Source organism: Talpa occidentalis, unplaced genomic scaffold, assembly GCF_014898055.3.
Source record: "Talpa occidentalis isolate TD23 unplaced genomic scaffold, MPIMG_talOcc4v2.1 talOcc4.7, whole genome shotgun sequence".
NCBI classification, from domain to species: Eukaryota; Metazoa; Chordata; class Mammalia; order Eulipotyphla; family Talpidae; genus Talpa; species Talpa occidentalis.
Window position 1 is genome coordinate 120,481,490 of NW_023605083.1, and position 19,746 is coordinate 120,501,235.

At 42.5% G+C, this 19,746-nt stretch overlaps 1 protein-coding gene across 6 annotated transcripts in view; it reads right to left on the reverse strand.

Annotated features, from left to right (window-relative positions):
* Nucleotides 1–19,746, reverse strand: part of STAT3 (signal transducer and activator of transcription 3) — a 54,424-nt gene that overhangs the window by 9,461 nt on the left and 25,217 nt on the right. For 4 of the 6 annotated variants that reach the window (XM_037495245.2, XM_037495247.2, XM_037495252.2 and 1 more), the window contains exons 2-14: nucleotides 15,586–15,736; nucleotides 14,575–14,719; nucleotides 13,873–13,971; nucleotides 9,361–9,456; nucleotides 9,105–9,186; nucleotides 8,539–8,633; nucleotides 8,222–8,373; nucleotides 6,366–6,524; nucleotides 6,158–6,250; nucleotides 4,958–5,017; nucleotides 1,669–1,698; nucleotides 1,476–1,569; nucleotides 1,333–1,380 (exon numbers count right to left, since the gene is read on the reverse strand). In XM_037495245.2, coding sequence (XP_037351142.1) covers nucleotides 1,333–1,380; nucleotides 1,476–1,569; nucleotides 1,669–1,698; nucleotides 4,958–5,017; nucleotides 6,158–6,250; nucleotides 6,366–6,524; nucleotides 8,222–8,373; nucleotides 8,539–8,633; nucleotides 9,105–9,186; nucleotides 9,361–9,456; nucleotides 13,873–13,971; nucleotides 14,575–14,719; nucleotides 15,586–15,713 — 1,281 coding nt within the window. In that variant the 5' untranslated portion in view covers nucleotides 15,714–15,736. The remainder of the gene's footprint in view (nucleotides 1–1,332; nucleotides 1,381–1,475; nucleotides 1,570–1,668; nucleotides 1,699–4,957; nucleotides 5,018–6,157; nucleotides 6,251–6,365; nucleotides 6,525–8,221; nucleotides 8,374–8,538; nucleotides 8,634–9,104; nucleotides 9,187–9,360; nucleotides 9,457–13,872; nucleotides 13,972–14,574; nucleotides 14,720–15,585; nucleotides 15,737–19,746) is intronic. The other 2 variants (XM_037495249.2, XM_037495246.2) reach the window with 1 other exon arrangement.

A 19,746-nucleotide genomic window follows, 5' to 3' on the forward strand; every position in this document is an offset into this window, starting at 1 on the left:
GAAGGAAGTACAGCTCAGAGGACAAATATCAGAAAAAGAATGGAATGTTACAATTTTTTAAAAAGATTAAAAACTAGTTTTGGTTGCATTTACCTATTTAAGTTTATTCTTGATACTAAGAACCCAATAATCTGAATCAATGGGAGGTAGTAAAGAAGAAATAAGAGGAATTAAAGAACAAGACAGGTTTTCTTTCTCATTCATTTTAATCCTTAACTTGGATTTAAAAAACAAAGAAGCGGGTCTCCCCTTTGGCACAGGTAGTTGAGCACAGCGCAGTGAAGCTATCTGTAGCCTCTGCAGCGTGGGTTCGATTCCCGGCCGGCCAGGGAGATTCCCACATGGCGCAGCAGACCTCTCCTGTTGTGCCCACTGCTTCCCTCAGCAGTGTATTTCGCTCTTCTACCTGTTCTGCTCCTAGCTCTGTCTCTCACGTCTCTGGCCTGTACCCCAGCTCTTGTATAAAATCTTAAAAAAAAAAATAAGTTCTCGGGCCTCCCCAGTGGCGCAGCGGTTGAGGGCTGGGCCGCAAAGCTGCCTGCAGCCTCTGCAGTGCCGGTTCGATCACCGGCCGCCGGCAAGGGTCCCACATGGCGTGCAGACCTCTCTGGCCACCCGCTGCTCCCCTCAGCAGTGTATTTGTCAGTCTGCCTGTTCTGCTCCCCGCTCTGGCTCTGGTGAATTCTCTCACCCTCCCGCGCTTCTGACTGTACCCAGTGCTTGTATAAATAAATAAATAAATCTTAAAAAAAAAAAGTTCTCTTAAAAAACAAACTAACAAAAAAGTTTACTGATTTGCCAATCGTTTACATAAATGTGAAATTTTGGGAGCACACCCTCACCCCCACTTGTGCACACACCATGTGCACCAGCCACAGCAGCTCCAGCATCTTGTCACATTCCTGACCTAGGCCCACCCATGCCCCCTCTATTTTTTTCAGTCACTCCTATATGTTACAATCTTCTAACCCACCTCAGTGAGAAAAATGGGTCACCAAAAATGGAGTCAAGTAGTGTCTGCCAGCAAATGTTGGAAGGGGAATTTGGAAAGCCCCAGGCAAGGTGGAAGGCTTTTCTACCAGATGGGTGTGGTAATCCAGCAAGGGACTTTCCAGTGCTCCTTAAGATGAGCTGACTCCTGGGACAACGAGGGAAATGCTCCTATCAGAGGATTCTGTGGCAGAGGCCACATCTGGCCACATCACTGGGGCTGCCGTGACTTCTCTGCATGACTACAGCTGCCATCTCTAATTCTGGGCAGTGTGAGGGCCCTTTTTCTCTCCCCCTCAATGAAAACCCTCCCACTTCACTTTCCCTCCCAGCAAAACTTACGTCACAGTTGGCTCGGCCACCGTTACCACATCTTTGCTCTCTCAGGGTCTGCAAGAAAAGCAAAGAACACCTGTCAGTGGGGACTCCCCTAATCTCTCCCTCTGCCACGTGCACGGAGAAGGGGGGCAGGCTTCTCCCCATACCAAGTGCTTGAACTCTGCGGAGAGGCTGCCATTGTTGGACTCTTCCATGTTCATCACCTTTGTGTTGGTGCCCAGGATGTTAAATTTCCGGGATCTGAATCAAGGAAGATCAAACAATCACATAGGTGACCGAGTGGCCAGAGGACGGAGTTAGATTAAACAGAGCACAAGGAAGCCTTCAGGCTGAACTTACCCTCTGAGAGCTGCCACGTCACCAGAGTCTCTGTTAAGAATACAAATCAGTGTTAACAAACAGGCACCGAGTGTTTTCCAACAGTCTACTTTGACCACCTGTTATTCAGGCTCATGGACAAATTGCTGTGCTCCTGGACAATTCTGCAAACTATTCAGTTACATTTTAGATGTTAAATATAACCACCCTGTACATGCTTAAATCATAAACATAGCTGGCTGCCTACCTGACATCTGCTCCCCTTTGCTAGCAGGACCTTGATCCAACTAAGGTATCCTTCACCTCCCCACCTCCAGGGGATCCTGAGGGTTAAGTCCATCAGCACATAGTAAGCCCCCAGCATAATGGCACAGGGTGATGAGAACACTGATTTACATGCCTCTAACAGCCTAGGAAGGAACTACACCCCAGGCTGGGATTAGTCCTGTCGCCTTGAAAGCTACAAGCAATTGTGTTGCAACCCGGAAGGGAACCACAGAACCAGATGATACTTAAGGCCACAGAGTCGAAGGCTCTGGGTCCTTGATGCCATTAGTGAGTCACCGACTTCACCACCAGGAATGGGCCCTCACTGCATTTCCAGTTATACAGGGTTGCAAATTTCCTTATTATTTCATCCACACTGGCTTGGTTTTCTGTTAAGGTTTACTATTACCTGTAACTCAGAGCAGCCCCTATGATAGAGCAGGAAAGATTCTTCCTTCCCAGCGTGTTGACTACCTTTTGACTCTGTGTTTTTGAATAGAGAGTATTTTATGTAGTCACATCTCTCAGTCTTTCCCTTTTCTTTCATTTTATTATTTGAGTACTGTTAAAAAAAAAAAAAAATGTCCTTCTCTGGGCCTCCCTGGTAGTGCAGGGATTAAAGTCTCATCAAGCTATTGCCAGCCACTGTGGCAGGAGTTCAATGGATCCCCGGCCACATGGTACAGCAGACCTCTCCTGCCTCGCCCGCTGCTCCCCTCGGCAGTGTATTTCAGTAGATCCACCTGTTCTGCTCCCCACTCTATCTCTGGTAAATCCTCTCACCTTCCTCACACCTCTGGCCTATACCCCAGTTCTTATATGCATAAATAAAAATAAAACTTTTTTTAAAAAGTCCTTCTCTGTCACTATGGATTCCCTTATGCTTTTAGAATTAATAGCAACAACTATTTATTAAGAAGTATGTTCCATGTGGGTTTACAGATTAAGACAGATGAATTTTTTATCTATATTTTCTTTTTTAACCCTTTTTTGTATCATAGCTTTGATGTATAACTGATAAACAATAAACTGTACTATTAAAATGTATAATTTGATGACTTAATAAATGTGTCTTTATACACGTACATATGTATATGTACTAGACACACCCATGAAATCATTAGCACGGTCAGGATAATGTATCCATAACCCCCAAAGTTTCCGAATACCCACTGGTAATCCATTTCCTGAGCCACACCTCCCTGCCCCATGTCACAGGACAACACTGAATTGCTTTCGGTTATAGATTCATGTGCATTTCTAAAATTTATATAAATGGAAATATATAGTGTACATTTTTTATTCTTGGTCTGGCTTCTTTCACTCAACATAATTATTTTGCGATTTATTCATGTATCAAGGCCCTATTCCAGGATGTTGGTAACATTCCATGGAATGAAATACACCACCAGCTGTTTATCCGTTGACCTGTGAGTGGGCAGCTACCTTTTAATGAACATTTGCATACAACCCTTTGTCTGGATATATGCTTTCACTTCTCTTGGATTAATTCCTCGGAGTGGAATGGTTGGGCCACAGGATAGGGGCGTATTTAACTATTTACATTTCCAAACTTTTTCAAAGTGGTTATGCCATTTTGTCATTTTACCACCTTATCCCTCACATTCACCCATGCTTTTAAACATGTACATACATCTGGACTTCATTCTGATGGACAGTAAAAGTAAAATTCTTAATTCACCCAATATCAAGTTGTCCCAACATTACTTTATTGAATGATCCACCCTTTCCTCACTCACTGATTTTTCAGGTGTGCTTGTGAACATACATTTCCTTACAGAAACTTGAAGTCTATTTATGGACTTCAGATTTTGTTTTAATCATCACCCACTTTATTCCTGCCCTACTAAGACATTCATTTAGTAACTGAAACTTAGTCATATGTTTTAGTATCTGGCAGGGTAGCTTCCCACATCTTGTCCCATTATTTTTATTTATTTTTAAAAAATGATTTTTGCAAAGTGGAATGGTGGTGCCAGGCCTGGAGGGAAAGGGAAGTAAGGGATTTGTTATTTAATAGATAGTTTCGATTTTGCAAGATGAAAAAGTCCTGGAGATTTGTTGCACAACCATGAGAATGTCCTCAACACTACTGACCCAGATACTTAAAAATGGTTAAGACCACGAGTTTCATCTTAATTTTTTCTACTATAAGTAAAAATAAATTTCTTTTTTGCTATCTTTGTTTTTTTCACTTGAGATACAACTTGAAAATCAAGTCACGGGTTTAAAAAATCCTTTTCATATTTTGTTTGGTGTTGTATTAACTGGGAAGAAATGAGCTCCTTTATAATAAAAAGTCTGCAATCCAGAATATGATTTGTCTCATCACTTTTCAAAATATCCATTTCTCCTTGAAACTCCATGGTTTTCTTCAAACAGATCTTAAATATTTTTGCTATATTTGTTACTTTTATTACTCATTGCAAAACTCATTTGTTCTATTACAATTTATAATTGGTTAATACCAGTACATGTAGTTATTAACTTTTGCTTATTTATTAAAACTACCACCTTCCTTGGGTCTGTTATTTCCTTAGCAATTTAGTAATTATTTTCCAGTTCACACTAATGAAAGTCCCTGATAAATAAGTCACCTAAAAATAAACATACATTTTCTCTTTCCTTATCTCTTCAAAAGATACGTTGTTTTAATTTTTGAGAAGCACTGTCAGGTTTTGAAAAGTGGTGAGGTATGGAGTAATAAAAAAAGAGTTCATCTTTCCCACACATTTGTTTTGCATAATATGAATAAACTACATTTATAAGAAAAAAACTAAATAAAGAAAAAGAGGGATTCAAGGTCACAACAGCTATCACAACTCAGATCTTTGCCACCGACTTTGTGGTTTGTTCAGGCACGTAATGACAACACACTATAAGGCTTTTGAAAACTTTTGTTCAAAAAATGAAGATCTCTGAATGGAGATAAAGCCCCTCAGGCCACATGACATCTGTCAAAGTTCTCATTTTGCTCTCACTTGCAAAAACTAAAGACAGAGCTAAGATAAGGTGTACTTACTTGTCAATGCACACTTTAATTTTAAGCTGATAATTTAACTCGGGGAATTTGACCAGCAATCTATTTCAAAAAAGGAAAAAAAATTCTGAGCAAAGAAAAACAAAACTCCAGTTTAAAAGAACATCAGCAGGCTCCCCCCAGTTACCATATGGTTGAAGAAATATGAAATCCATTAATTCTTCACTTCTAAAGAGGTAAATAAATCACAGATCGCTCCTCCTGCCAGTGCTGTCTCTGATTCTAAGTTGAGCATCGCCCCTTCAGGATAAAAGATACTAAAACAAAGCCTAAGAGGGCCTCCTTGGTGGCGCAAAGGGGTTAAGCACAGCACTGTGAAGCTATCTGAAGCCTCTGCAGCATGAGTTCGATTCCCGGCCGGCCAGGGAGATACACACATGGCGCAGCAGACCTCTCCTGTCTCACAGCAGACCTCTCTGTCTCACCCGCTGCTCCCCTCAGCAGTGTATTTCAGTAGATCCACCTGTTCTGTTCCCCACTCTGTCTCTGGTGAATCCTCTTAACCCCAGCACCTCTGGCCTGTACCCCAGTTCTTATATGCATAAATAAATAAATCTTTTAAAAAAAAAAGCCTAAGAATAAGGAACTTGGACCAAGTTGTGAGAGAGTCATAAAAGGATAATAAGTAAAAGTCACTCTATGGAAAAGATTACAAGAACACATGAGCTGCAGCTGGTATTCTTTCTATTGACCCTGAAACTCAAGAGCACACTGAGTATCTAAAGAGAGAAACCGTACTGCGGAAGGGCTACCCCAAAATACCTGCTTTGAGTTGGGTGTGAAAGTAACACTCACACAGTCCCATCTCCCACCTGCTCTGTGGTCTCTGAGCTTCAGTGTCACTAAGTCTTATTCTTTCCCTTGAAATCCTCAAGGAAAAGTTGGCTCAAAGAAAATTCAATGACTGGCATGACTTTGCCTCTTTTGCAGGGCTGGAGACATTGTGGCCTAAGGCTCTAGGCCTGGAAACACAGGGATGTGCCCGGATCACCTCCAAAACTTTACCACTCATGAGTTTTTGATATAAGAACCAAAGAGCCAGGATCATGCCACCAAATTCCATCCCCACCATCGTAATGCACAGGAAGCCTGTGATGAACCACCCGGGCCCCCACCTCAGCTACCGAGCAAAGAGAGAGCCTTAATAGAGCAGCTACCCAAAGAGGAAGTGTGGAAGCCCACCTGACTTTTGTAGTAAACTGGACCCCAGTCTTGATGACCAGTGGCCGGTCGGGATGCATGGGCATGCAGGGCTGCCGCTCCACCACGAAGGCACTGGAAGGGAAAGAGAGTGGCAGCAGCTCACACACCAGGCGGTGCACCCTAGTGTGTCTAAATCCTCTGAGGTGAGCCAGTCTCTGATGGGGGGGCGGGGAGGGATTCTAGTTACCTTTTCATTAAGTTTCTAAACAACTCCACAATTCTCTCCTCCAGCATTGGCCGGTGCTGTACAATGGGGTCCCCTTTGTAGGAAACTTTTTGCTGCAATTCCTCCAGTTTCTTAATTTGTTGGCGGGTCTGAAGTTGAGATTCTGCTAATGAGGTTATCCTACCAATAAAAAAATAAATGAAGTTACCTAAGTAAGTGAGTGTATACAGAAGAACTGGAGAAGGAGAATATCATAGATGTAAACATCATGATGCAGCCCCCTCCACTAAGAGGGGATTTTTTATTGTGGTAAAATATACATAGCAAAAAATGTACCATTCCTAAGTGTATACACAGTATGCATTCAGTGGCATTATATAAGAAATGGGAAATTTATTTTGGTTTTTTTATAGCTCTTTCTTAAAATGTTTACATTTTAAGAGGGAGTGGGCATGGAGGAAGAATTTATACTGCTAGGTATAAAACTTATACCACAAGGAGGCACTCAGGGAGCTATCACGGGAAAGTGACAAGCATTAGGCCCCAGCTGTGGAGTCCACCATAGAGGATCTGGCGCTCACTTTTCTCAACTTGTCCTGGTATCTGGAGGAAAAAACAGTCTAAGAAGAGGGTGTGAGCTAGCTCTGACACTACCTGCGGGCTTGGCCAGGCCCCTCACATCACAGGCCTCAGTGTCCCTGGTCTGCTCCCCTTGTTAGGCCTTCCAATGTCAACCTTCATTGGATATGACATGACATTCTGTTGCAGCATCCTGATAACATGCATGTAGGAGTGGACAGGGACACAAAGCCTGGTTAGGCCTATTCCTAAGAACAGAGAATATTACCAGCGTCTCCCTTTGATGGTCTAACACAAGTTCAACAAAGACTAAATGGCCTCAAAGAGAGGGTGAAAGGTCAGGGCGGGCAACAGCTGAGACTTCTGGACTCCTGACTCCCTTCTAGCACTTACATTCTCTCATTCCTCAAACAGGAGCTTTTAGGTCCCCTCATCAGAAAGCACTTAACCTGCTTTCAGTAAATTAACAAAACTCAAGAGTTAGTGAGGATATGAGCAGACAGGCACTCTAAGGTAGAGTTGTCCTAAATTTCCAATTTCATGTATCTGGGCTCTCCTTCATGCCAAGTTTCTCCTAGTTTCCATAAAGATTTGCTGAATGAATGAAAGGAAAAGAGCTAATTGTAGAAGAGCATATGAAGCATGATCCTACTAAGGTGGAAATGTATAGATTTTTCTCTTTGTATGTTTATGAACAATTACAGCTGTCTAAAGTGATGGTCACCAAAAGTTTACTGCTGGATGATTTGATTTTAAGAGATGTTTCTTCTTGGGCGTCCCTGGTGGCACAGGGGTTAAAGTCTCAGTGCTATCAAGCTATTGCCAGCCACTGTGGCATGAGTTTGATCCCCAGCCAGAGAGCTGCCCACATGGCACAACAGACCTCTCATGTCTTACCCGCTGCTCCCCTCAGCAGTGTATTTCAGTCAGTCCACCTGTTCTGCTCCTCACTCTGTCTCTAGTGAATCCTCTCACTCCCTGCATCTCTGGCCTACACCCTAGTTCTTGCATGCATAAATAAAATATATCTTTTAAAAAAAAAAGAGATTTTTCTTCTCTTTATTAATTTCTATATTTGAAGTGTTTCCCCTTATAAAATAAAAATACTAATAGAAATAAGTTTCTATTTGAAAAAAATATCTAAATGAAGTAAATAAGCTTTAACTCTTAGATTAAATCTGAATATAGAAAAGTCCCCACCTTTGAGATACAGAACCAATTCTCTGGGCCTACAGTTAGGCCCATCATTTTGTACAACTCTCTAGAAAGAAAGGAAAGATTTCTCTGTCTTCTTTTACCAGTTTTCTAGCCGGTCTAGGCAGATGTTGGGAGGGCCTCCGATGCAAGCAATCTGCTGCCGCCTCTTCCAGTCTGCCAACTCTTCGTCTGTGAGAGTTTTCTGCACATACTCCATGGCTGACAAAAGCCCCGCCAACTCACTCACAATGCTCTGGTTGGAAACCAAAACAAAGTCAGAAAACAGACGGTCTCTAACCACATTCTTCAGTTAGTCCCAGAGAAGGAACTAACTAGAAGCCAGGCAAGTTCTGCCAGGAGAGGCCAAGATCCCACAGGTGAGCGACACGCAGGGGAACCGGGGTGGGCAGAGGCTCACCCGCCGCATCTGGTCCAGTGCAGTGAGCATCTGTTCCAGCTGCTGCATCTTCTGCCTGGTCACTGACTGGTTGTTTCCATTCAGATCCTGCATGTCTGTGGAGGAAGGGAAACCTTGACCGAGGGAATACGCTGACCCTTTGCAATAAGGCTCCTTAAGCACCAAAGGTCCCTGAGCACCCCACCAAGACTGAACACAGAGGGCGCCTCCCTGGTGGCACAAGGGGTTAAAATCTCAGTGCTATCAAACTTATCTTCAGCCACTGCGGCATGAAGCTGACCTACACGGCGCAGCAGACCTCTCCTGACTCGCCCGCTGCTCCCCTCAGCAGTGTATTTCAGTCGATCTGCCTGTTCTGTTGCCTGCTGTCTCTGGTGAATCCTCTCACCCCTCTCATCCCCCTACCCCCCACAACTCTGGCCTATACCCGAGCTCTTGTATGCATAAATAAATAAATCTTTAAAAAAAAAAAAAGACTAAATGCAAAGGTGAGACACACAAGCCCTGAGCTCAAGGACCCCACACTCACTTTCTATAGGGGGTTGCAATGTCTAATATTCACTTGCCTCCTTGACTCTTGAGGGTTTTGTAGTTGAAATCAAAATCATCCTGGAGATTCTCCACCACTTTCATTTTCTGTTCTAGATCCTGTTTCAAACAAACAAATAAAACAGAACCAGAAGTAAAAAGGAGTTTTCTGGGGAACGGGAAAAGAAAGTTTCTAAGAAGAATTAAAACAAAGCCAAAACCTCAAAGAAGACCCACGCAGGACCCACAGGCAATACCCCCCAGTACAGGCTTCCCACCCGACACTTGCTTCACCTGGACACGCTTCCGAACATCCTGTAGGTGCTGCTCCAGCATCTGCTGCTTCTCCGTCACCACAGCGGCCGTGGGGTGGTTGGCCTGACCCCCTTGCTGCCAAAAAGGAAGCCAACACACAAGTGGAGGCAGGATACATGAGGCGAGGAAGACCTGTGCCCAGTCCCCATCCCTCCCTGTCCACTAACTGTGTGGCCAATGGTGCTGCTGCCACCGTGGTGTCCAGGAAGCGCCAACGCGGTGCTACCTGCATCCTTGTTTTTTTTTTACATCTAGATCAGACTATAAACCCAGTTTTTGAGGCCCCCAGGAGACAGCATGCTGAGCTAAGACATGGTCCCTGCCTTCAAAGCTCATTCTAGGTAAGTATGTGAAAAAATTCAGAACCATTCATGACAGCAGATGTTGGGTCCCTATTTAAACATGGTGATCAATATATTTCTACAGGATAAGAAAAAACCACTCTGTCTCAGCAAGGAAATTCCTATGTAGATATTCTCTTTGGAGAGAAGAAGGGGACGCTGGTACCGTGAAAAGGTCAAATAGCAGGTGAAACTTAAAATACATGTTGTGAAATAATAGGACATCCTTTGACGACAAAGCCAAGGACAGTGATCAGGACAGTGTGTTACAGGTATGAGGAGAGAAATCAATTAATGGGACAGAACTGAGAGTTCAGGAAGACATGACATACCCAGTCTTCCAAGTTAGAAACATTCAGTACTTTGATTTCACACTGAGTCACCAAATTCTCCTGCCTCCATATTCGGTAATCTCTCAAATCAATCTCTAGATATAATGACAGTTCATGCCCCACCTGCTGAGGCCTTTGCCAATAATCTGTCACTTCCAATTTGTTCTCTATGCTGCTACCAGAAGTTTCCAAAGTAGATCTGAACATGCCAGTTTTGAGGGAACCATCATCTCCCTCTCCCACGGGCCCTCTCTAAGCCCACAAAATACAAACTTCCCTTAGGAGAGCTGGGAAGGTGGCCTCCACCCATATTTATTTCCTCACAGTGACTCAGCTGATTTGTGAGATTAGGAGAAGACTCTGAGATCACTGGAGAACCTGGCACTTTCCAGCTGGGCCTCTCTCCATCCAACTTGCCTTCTGGTACACACTTGGAGTAGTAGCAAGGGCCTGGTTTCTAGAAGCAGTTCTGAAGCCCCACTAAGATCTCTCCATTCAGTGGTCTCTGAAGCTCCGTATGGATGACTCGGTAAGTGCTACTCTGCACCCCAAGATCTAACTCAGGCATCAAAAAGCCTCTCTGCTGACCATCCAAGCCATGCTTCTCAGACTTGCTTGACCAATAACACAGCAAGAGTTTTTTAATCTCTATTCAAGGCCATGTCTACTTCTCAATTGGTAGAATACAGAAGGGGGGCAGGGGAATATCATTATCACCCACAGAACCCACCTCTAATACCTGTGCAAGAACTGTTGCTTCTGGGTATAAACATCTCAGCCCAGCACAGAATATGATAACACAATCTGATGACAACTTCAACCTCTCCTCCCCTATGCTTCAGTCTCCCCAAACTACCTACTCTTCCCCTACATTTTCATGCTCTAGCTCCCCACACGATGTCCATTCAGCCTGGCACATGCTTCTGTCCAAGTGCACCCTAACTCATCCACTCAGACTCCATGCAAATGTTTGCTCTCCTGTGGAACCTGCTCAACCTACCCAGCAATGTTATTGACATTCTCTTCCATGCTGTTGTCACTTTGAGTATCTGCACCACTCATCCCAACCAGATCAAGAGCCCTGCTAGAAGGTATCACATCCATTCATCTTCCAAGCTCCCGGTGCTTTACCCTTAGATGAGACTTAAGACTATACCAGAGTTTAACAGATAAACTAACAGTGAGGCCTGGGTTGAGGGCTGCAAGTTTTTTTTCCTAAGGTCCTAGTGGTAAATAATTTTGGCTTTCTGGGTCAGATGGTCTCTGTGGTAGAAACTGAGCTACCACAGCATGAAAGCACCACAGCCAATGCCTACAAGAGCAAGCGTGTGGGCATATTTCAATACCCATCATTTATAGAAACAGGCGGCAGGGTGGACATGACCCAGGGCATAGTCTGCTAACCCCGATATACATGACTAGAAACATCCTCTTGACATCTTCTTTCCTACCCTCTCCCAGCAATGGAGGAGCCTCTGTCCAAATCTCCTTACAGTGAGTATGTTGATCTTATATGTCAAGATGAAAGCAAAGGTTGTCCACAACAGAGAACCCCCATGATGCACAAATAAGCAGCTCTGCTCACCTCCCTATCTGCAGGTTCTCAAACGGTGAGTGAAATCAGCTCCCCTTCACCACATCTAAGCCTATCCATTTCTGCTTAAAATTCTTTAGTGGGTCCCATTTCCTACGGTAGTGGTGATAGTGGCAATGATGATGAGAGCAGCAGCAAAAAGTAGTTAACATTTTGCACATGTGTGTCAGGAACTCTTCTAGGCATTTTATATATGAGTTGATCCAGCCCTCCAAGGAACTGGCATTGCCACTGGAGGGTGGCAGAGAGAGTTTGCCTAGGTTTACACAGCACATGACAAGGCTATGGGTTCTGCTAGTCTGGTCCCCAGGGCCCTTGTGTAAATTGTTCTTCCAAGGTCGAGTTGCAAGGCATGACTTAAAAACAAAAGATTTTCATGATGCAGTCCTTAACTTAAACTGTCCTCCCCGACCCAGCCAGGCTGAGTTTTCCACACTGATCCCAAGAAGACAGGTGCTCTGATTCCCTGCTTGAACACGACCTTCTGTCTACCTGCAGTTCTCTCTTCTCATCTGCCTGAAGTCCCAACTCAGTCACTACCTTTCCTTTCTCTCTGATGCCTTCCCCAACTCCTCACTTAAACTCACACATTCTTTCTTCCATGTTCTGATACAATTTTACCTTTTAAAAGTGAAAAAATGTACACTGTGCTCATTGCAGCATTATTCACAATAGCCAAAAGATGGACACTGCTAAATGTCCATCCACAATAAATGGACAAACGAAAGGTGGTATGTACACACAGCGGGACAGTATTCAGCATTTGAAAGGAAGACATTTCTAACACGTGCTACAACCTAGATGAACCCTGAGGACATTAGGCTAAGTGAAGTCACAAAAAAGACAAACACATTAGGAATATGAGCAGTCAAATCCATAGACAAAAAGTAGAATGGTAGTTATGGGGGGAGGGTAGGTACAATTTTAGTTTTGCAAGATGAAAAGAGCTTTGGAGATGGGTTATATAACAATGTAAATAAATCTGACTGCTGAGCAGGACATTAAAAAATGGTTAAGATGGTAAACCATTAAAAAATGGTTAAGATGGTAAATCTTGTTGTATGTATTTTACTACAATTTTAGAAAAGAAAACATTGTCTTGATTATAGTATATGAAAATAAAACCCTGAGAGAAAGCAAAAAAGTATTTTAGTATATTTTAATAATAATTTATCTGCAGTTCTATTGAGGGTATCCTCAAATTTAACTACAAAAGAGAAACGCATAAGAACCCAATGGTTCAATTCCAACCTATCTCCAAGATGGCTCCCCAAAACAGCACAATAACATACTCTTCTGGAACAAATGTGAACTATTACAGCCTTTGTGGAAAGCAATCCAGAACTACGTATAAAATTAAGAATATGTATATGATATGTGTGTGTGTGTATGTATGTATATATATAAATATATACATATATAAAAATACAAATATATATATACATATATACATATACATATATACGTATATATTTACACACACACACACAGTTTGATCTAGCAACTCCTTTCTGGGAATTTATCCTAGCAAAATGAAAAGCATCAGTACATCAAGATATATAGGCAGACACTGCAGTGGTATCTATAATGGAAAACAATCTGAATGAAATGACTACATATCAAAGGGGAGGTGACTGAACAAGTTACAGCAAATCACCGCCACAGAGTATTTTGAGTTGGCTCTATACTGCTTGACTTAGAAAGATTTACACTATTAATGACTTATACTATTAATGAAAAAGATTTATACTATTAATGAAAAAATCAAGATGCAGAGAAGTAAACCCATTTAAATGTTGTGTCTGTGTGTGGGTTTTCTATAGTTCAAGTGATCCTCGAGAGTGAATATATACTGGTGATTAATGTTGGTCTCTTGGGGCGAGAGATAATGAAAGGGAATGATATTTCAGAATTTAAAAAAACTTTCTTATACTTCTGTACAGTTTTAATTTTTAAAGGAGCATGCATTGTATACTTGGGGAGAAATAATACTATTTCCATTATACTTGGTTGTTGGAAAAGTCATGACACATTTTTTTTGCTTGAAAAACAGAAAAAAAAAGTCATGACTTCTAACAATCCAACAGAAAACTTAAAAACCCAAAGCACCCACTTCTATCCTGGAGGTCAGTGGGCACCCTAATGACCATCTGAGAGTGAGTTTATCTTTGTGCTCAAGGAAGCAAGCGCGCTTCCATGGCACCTGTTTTCCCCCAGGCCTCACCTGGGCTGCAGTGGCTGCAGTCTGGAGGAGGCGGGACTCTTCCCACAGGCACCGGGCCACGATCCGAGCGATCTCCATGGGCTTCTCCAGATACCTGCTCTATAAAGAGGAAAGACAGAGGATGAAAAGCAGTACTGTGGTGATGTGGGCTCAACTTGGCAAATTTAAAGCTGGCTATCTCATAAATTGAGGAAACCAGCCCATTTACTACACAGAACAACAGAACCAAGGTCTCAGAGCCTGGCTGCCATCAGTAGGGGATAAAAGGAAACCGAGAAGAAAAGCAGCCACAGAAAGATGTGCTTCTGTGAGAGAAGGCACCTTGGTCAGTCTTTGGACAGTATGTTATCCTGGTTTTCACAAAGGGGAGAGACTGGTCTCTGTCAAGCAGCATCCAGTTATGGTCAAACCTTTACCACCTCCGTATGAGGGGACCTAGTTAGGATTATGTTATTTTTTACATGCTAACAAAATATGATCAACACAACAATCACAGTATTACAAATGACAAAAGAAGTGTATTTCAGGCAATGAGGCTAAAAGGTTACGAGTAAACTGAGATTTGACAAAGGGCTAATAACTTCTTTGATTCTAAGAACACAATAGGTTCTCGTGAGAGAGTCAAATTAGAAAAGAAAACTTCCAGGAAAGGTAAACCCTATTTCTGCAGGTTCAGTTTCTCCTCTCAGTGAATAATCACACCTGAAGGAACTGCTTGATTCTTCGCAGGTTGTGCTGATAGAGAACATTTGACTCTTGTAGGAAGCGGCTGTACTGCTGATCAATTTCACCCAAGAGGTTATGAAACACCAAAGTGGCGTGGGATTCTTTGCTGGCTGCATATGCCCTAGGAAAAGGAAGAATGATAAAGAATGATTCTGAAACCTACACACACACAGAGAAATCACCATCAAGAAAGGGCCCAAAAAAAAAAAAACAAGAAAAAAAAATCAAGGCCAATGATGCTCAATAACAATAAATATCATCAATTTAATAATTATTAATCACTGTCATAGTCTATACTTGTAATTGAGTGAAGCAGACAGATAAGCTGTTTTGCTTTAAATTCTCAGTAACTCTGGGGTTAGATTATAAGTAGCAAATAAGCAATTCCAAGCTAAGATTGTCTGTTTCCTACATCTCTAAATGACTTCCTGGCCCCTCACCAAACCTGAAAAAGCTAGATCACAGGCCAAAATTAGTAGGTGGGCCTGAATACTTTAAAGTGAAAAAATACTTCTTGGAATTCTGGGCCATTATCTCCTTTATGAATGGGCCATTATCTCCTTTATCACTAAGCCTATTGTCCTTATGTTGTGTCTCTTTCCTTTAAAAGGGGGAATCATAAGTATGAACCCAAACTTCTACCTCTGACAGAACTCTCATTCAGATAAAAAATATCTGTGGTCTGTCCCTGGAGTGTCAGAACATACAGAAATTCTCACCAAGTAAATGAGATCCAAATCAGCCTTCAAAACATCTCCCACCAAGCAGCTGTTTCAACGTTCCAAGATATAGCTGTCTGCACGTCCTTCTAATATCAAAAAGGTTTTACAAAACAAAGTGTATCTCTTGATCTCCTGATCTTCTTTATTATCTATACCACTGTGATTTTTTTCATGAAATAGCTAACAAAGAGTTATGCTACAGCAGATCACGCTTCTTGACTCAAACCAAACCTAACAATTTGGGAGTTTCTCCAGAAGGACTTACCAATCTTGACTCTCAATCCATGGAGCCAGAAACTGCCGCAGCTCCATCGGGAAGCTGTCACTGTACAGCTGATGAAGCTGCTCCAGGTACCGTGTGTCCAACTGCTGTAGCTGATTCCATTGGGCCATCCTGCTGGAATCAGGGGTCCCAACTGTAAACCGAAGTGTTCACAGGGTCACTACAAACCCAATCTAGAAACGTCTGTCTCTCTAACATATGTGTCAGGTTTGTGATGAGGAATATAAGCTGGTTTGGAAAGGATCCTGCATGTTTCTCCCAATTTAGAACAATACACGCACACATTCTCAAGCTCCACCTCTGGAACTACATCACTTCTGCTAAACTGGGATGACAATGTCGGCATGATGTGAAGAGACTTTAAAAATTACTTAACTTTCCCATCATTTCTATTCCCCAGGGCTGTGGAAATAATATTTCTAAAGCTCCCAGCTCAGTGCCCAGCACACGACAGATGTTCAACAGATGGTAGCTTCTTCCTTTCCACTCTGCACCCCTTTTAGTAAGCTGGGGAGCATAAGGGAGAAGAGCTAATTCCAAGACTACAAGTTTAAAGATATAGGTAAGGGTCTACCTGGGACTTCTCCACTGACCAATTTCTCACTGAACGAAAAATCAGACAAAATCTGACTTTTAAATCTCTCCATCTTGGATGAGAAAGTAGACAAGCTAAATGCCAGGCATACAAGTTGCCCCCAGGCTCATGAAACCCCAGTGAAATGCTCAGGTATGAGAAGCCAACCCATCTAGTCACCTTCGGTCATCTTTCTGAATAGCTTGGGTCATGGAAATATCAACACAGATCCCATCCTAAGAAGCTGTAAAAATACTTAACCCCGAGGGATGGCCAAAGATGGAGGTACGCACAGGTCAAAGAATACGGATATGGTTTTCTGGGATAATGAGAACACTTGATGAGAAATTGAATACACATGAACACATACACTCAGCTAGCGTTCCTGATTTACTTCTCAGACAAAGCAATAAGCAACACCTAAATACTGATCCTCACATAAAAAAGAGCACGCAAACTGGTGGCGAGACAGACAGATCTTCTATTCTCAGAGCAGCAAGCTTCACGGTTGCCAAGTGGTTCAGGATCAGACCTTCTGACAGAACCTGAGGTGGCAGTGCCACAGTTCTCCCAGTCTCTTTTGGGGAGACAGACTCAGATCACCCCCTGGGGTTACTACTATGATGGCGTCAGTCACACTCGCAGGCAAACATTCAGGAAAGCACAGGGAGCACCTTTGCCGCAGTCTTTTACGCTGAATACCTAACAACTGGAGGCAGCACTACCAACAGAGATGTCATCCAAGACACAGCTGTGACCCTAAATTTTCTACATATTTAAAAAGAAAGAAGAACTAAGTAAAATTAATGCTGACGATTTTTTTTTTTTTGAGGTTTTCTTTTCCTTTTTTTTTTTAGATTTATTTATTTATATAAGCACTGGGTACAGTCAGAAGCACGGGAGGGTGAGAGAATTCACCAGAGCCAGAGCAGGGAGCAGAACAGGCAGACTGACAAAGTACACTGCTGAGGAGAGCAGCGGGCGTGGCAGGAGAGGTCTGCGCACCATGGGGATTGAACAAGCGCTGCAGAGGCTGCGGGCAGCTTTGCAGCCCAGCGCTCAACCGCTGCACACGATATTTATTATTTGACCCGCTATCTCCTAAAATGTCGTCATTCTCAATCACACAAAAATTATTGAGGTACTTTGTACTTTTTTGTCCAAAGTTTTTTAAATCTGGTCTGTACTTTACACTTACAGCACAGATCAAAGGTATTTCCCTCCCCAGGTACCAGGGGCTTAAATTTCACAGGTGAAAAAGTTCAATAAAGCAAAAAACTGAGAATGTCAGAATGAAGTATTTGCCTTAATCAGGTGAATATATTCCCATAAATAAACTCCATCTTCCAACAGTATTAGAGGGGGCTAAGTAAGTTTCAGGGTGTGGGGGATTTTTTTTTTTAACAATGTCTTCCTTCTTCTTAGGCATCTCCCAAACATTTCCAGCTACCGCTCCTTTAGTTCCTACCCTCCTAGCCATCGCCTACCCCCAAGACTACCCTGAGACAGGACAGACACTGCTTGAGCAGTGGACTTGGACACCAAACACTGGCTGCAACGAAAGCAACAGCCTTAAGTACACGCCACATGCTGAAGCAGAAGCATCGTAACCACAGCCATTAGAACGCTTACATTATTTGCATTCGTGTCAAGTTACGATCTGCCTCCCAGGCTAAAAGCATCAGGATCTGTCCTGTGTTTCTCAGAACCTGATTTGCATAGAAATTTGTATAATATGCCTTTTGATGTAGATTCTACTGCGAGTGAATGTACTGAAATTGGAGACCTACATGATTCAATATGGTCGTTACTTAGTCATGTGTGGCTGCTGAACACCTGAAATGTGGCTGGCTCAAACTGAGATGGCCTTGCTGTAATACAAAATACACACTGGGTTTTAAAGACTTAGCACAGGGGCCTCCCTGGTGGCGCAAGGGGTTAAGATGCAACCTATGAAGCTATCCACAGCCTCTGCAGCACCAGTTCGATCCCCGGCCAGGGAGCAACCCACATGGCACAGCAGACCTCTCCTGCGCGCGCCTGCTGCTCAGCAGTCAGTGTATTTCAGTCAGTCTGCCTGTTCTGTTCCCCGCTCTGTCTCTGGTGAATCCTCTCACCCCCCCACCCCTCTGGCCTGTACCCCAGTTCTTCTATGCATAAATAAATAAATCTTTAAAAAAAAATAAAGACAGCACAAAAAATGTAAACAACTCATTGAAGTTGAAATGATTGATTTTAGACACAGAATTACATTAAAGATGCTATTAAAATTAATTTCACCCATTTCTTTTTACTTCTTTTATTGGGGCTACTAGAAAATTTAACATTACATATCTGATTGCATTCTATTTTTATTGACCACTGCTGCTCTACATTCAGTAATTAAAAAGGTTATCTTCTCCTGGGCCTCCCTGTTGGTGCAGCGGGGAGGGCATAAATGAAAGCCAAAGAGGAGGTGGTATTTTCAAAGGGAACACAGGCAAAGAGTCAAACAGTAATCACCATAAAGACTGCTTAGCTACATATCATATTTAACTAACAGGAGCCACAGGGCAATCAAACCACTGCTCTTTATAAGAACAACATATCCTTAAGAGATTACTGGCTAAATTGTCCAGGAAAACCACTGCCAACTAGCTTTGTGTAAGTGCTTCATCAGAAAAAAAATTTTAAAGTCCACTTTATTTCACAATCTCATTTCTGGGTTTTCAAATTACAAATTAACCTAAAGAACATTACCAAAATTTTTTTAAAAGATATATTTATTTATGCATACAAGGGCTGGGGTGTAGGTCAGAGGTTGGGGGCACAGTGAGCAGATTCACCAGAGACAGAGCGGGGAGCAGAACAGGCGGACTGAGGGGAGCAGCAGGTGAAACAGGAGAGGTGTGCTGCACCATGTGGGTCACCTCCCTGACCGGGGATGGAACTTATGCTGCAGTGGCTGGGGAGAGCTTGACAGCACTAACTTTAACCCCTGTGCCACCAGGGAGGCTCCAAAACACTACTAAATTCTAACTGAAGTATTTCTACTCTACAGAATAATTCTAAGCCTGTAACTTCATAAGCATTTTCACTGAACCCCAAAATACAAATGATCTGTGCAACAATTTGAGTGTTGTTATAGGTACAAAAGAGAGGAGTCAGTTTATTTCACACAGTAGCCAGCCCAGGACATGACACAGGGTTTAATTCTCTTAAGGTGTTTGCTAAATTTAGGTTAGCAGACAGATGTTAGGGTATAAAGGAAAGTTAAATGCGACCCTATTTTCTGCAACTGAAAAGAAAAATGAAAAGTGAAACAGCAAGTTACCAAAGACTTTCTGGACTTTTCAACAGGAATTTCTCAAGCCCATGGGGATAATTTACCAACAACAAGTCATAAGGCAAACAGCTATTGTCTAATTGGGGAAGTTGTGACTGTAAAGATCACTAAAAAAGTTCATCCAAAGTCACATTTTCATCTTGAGAGTTAAATCTAAAGAAACCAAGGGATGTGTTGAGAAACCGGAGTTAGGACCACTTACAAAAGGGATTCCTTTTCATAAAGTTGCTTTATAAATGAAAGC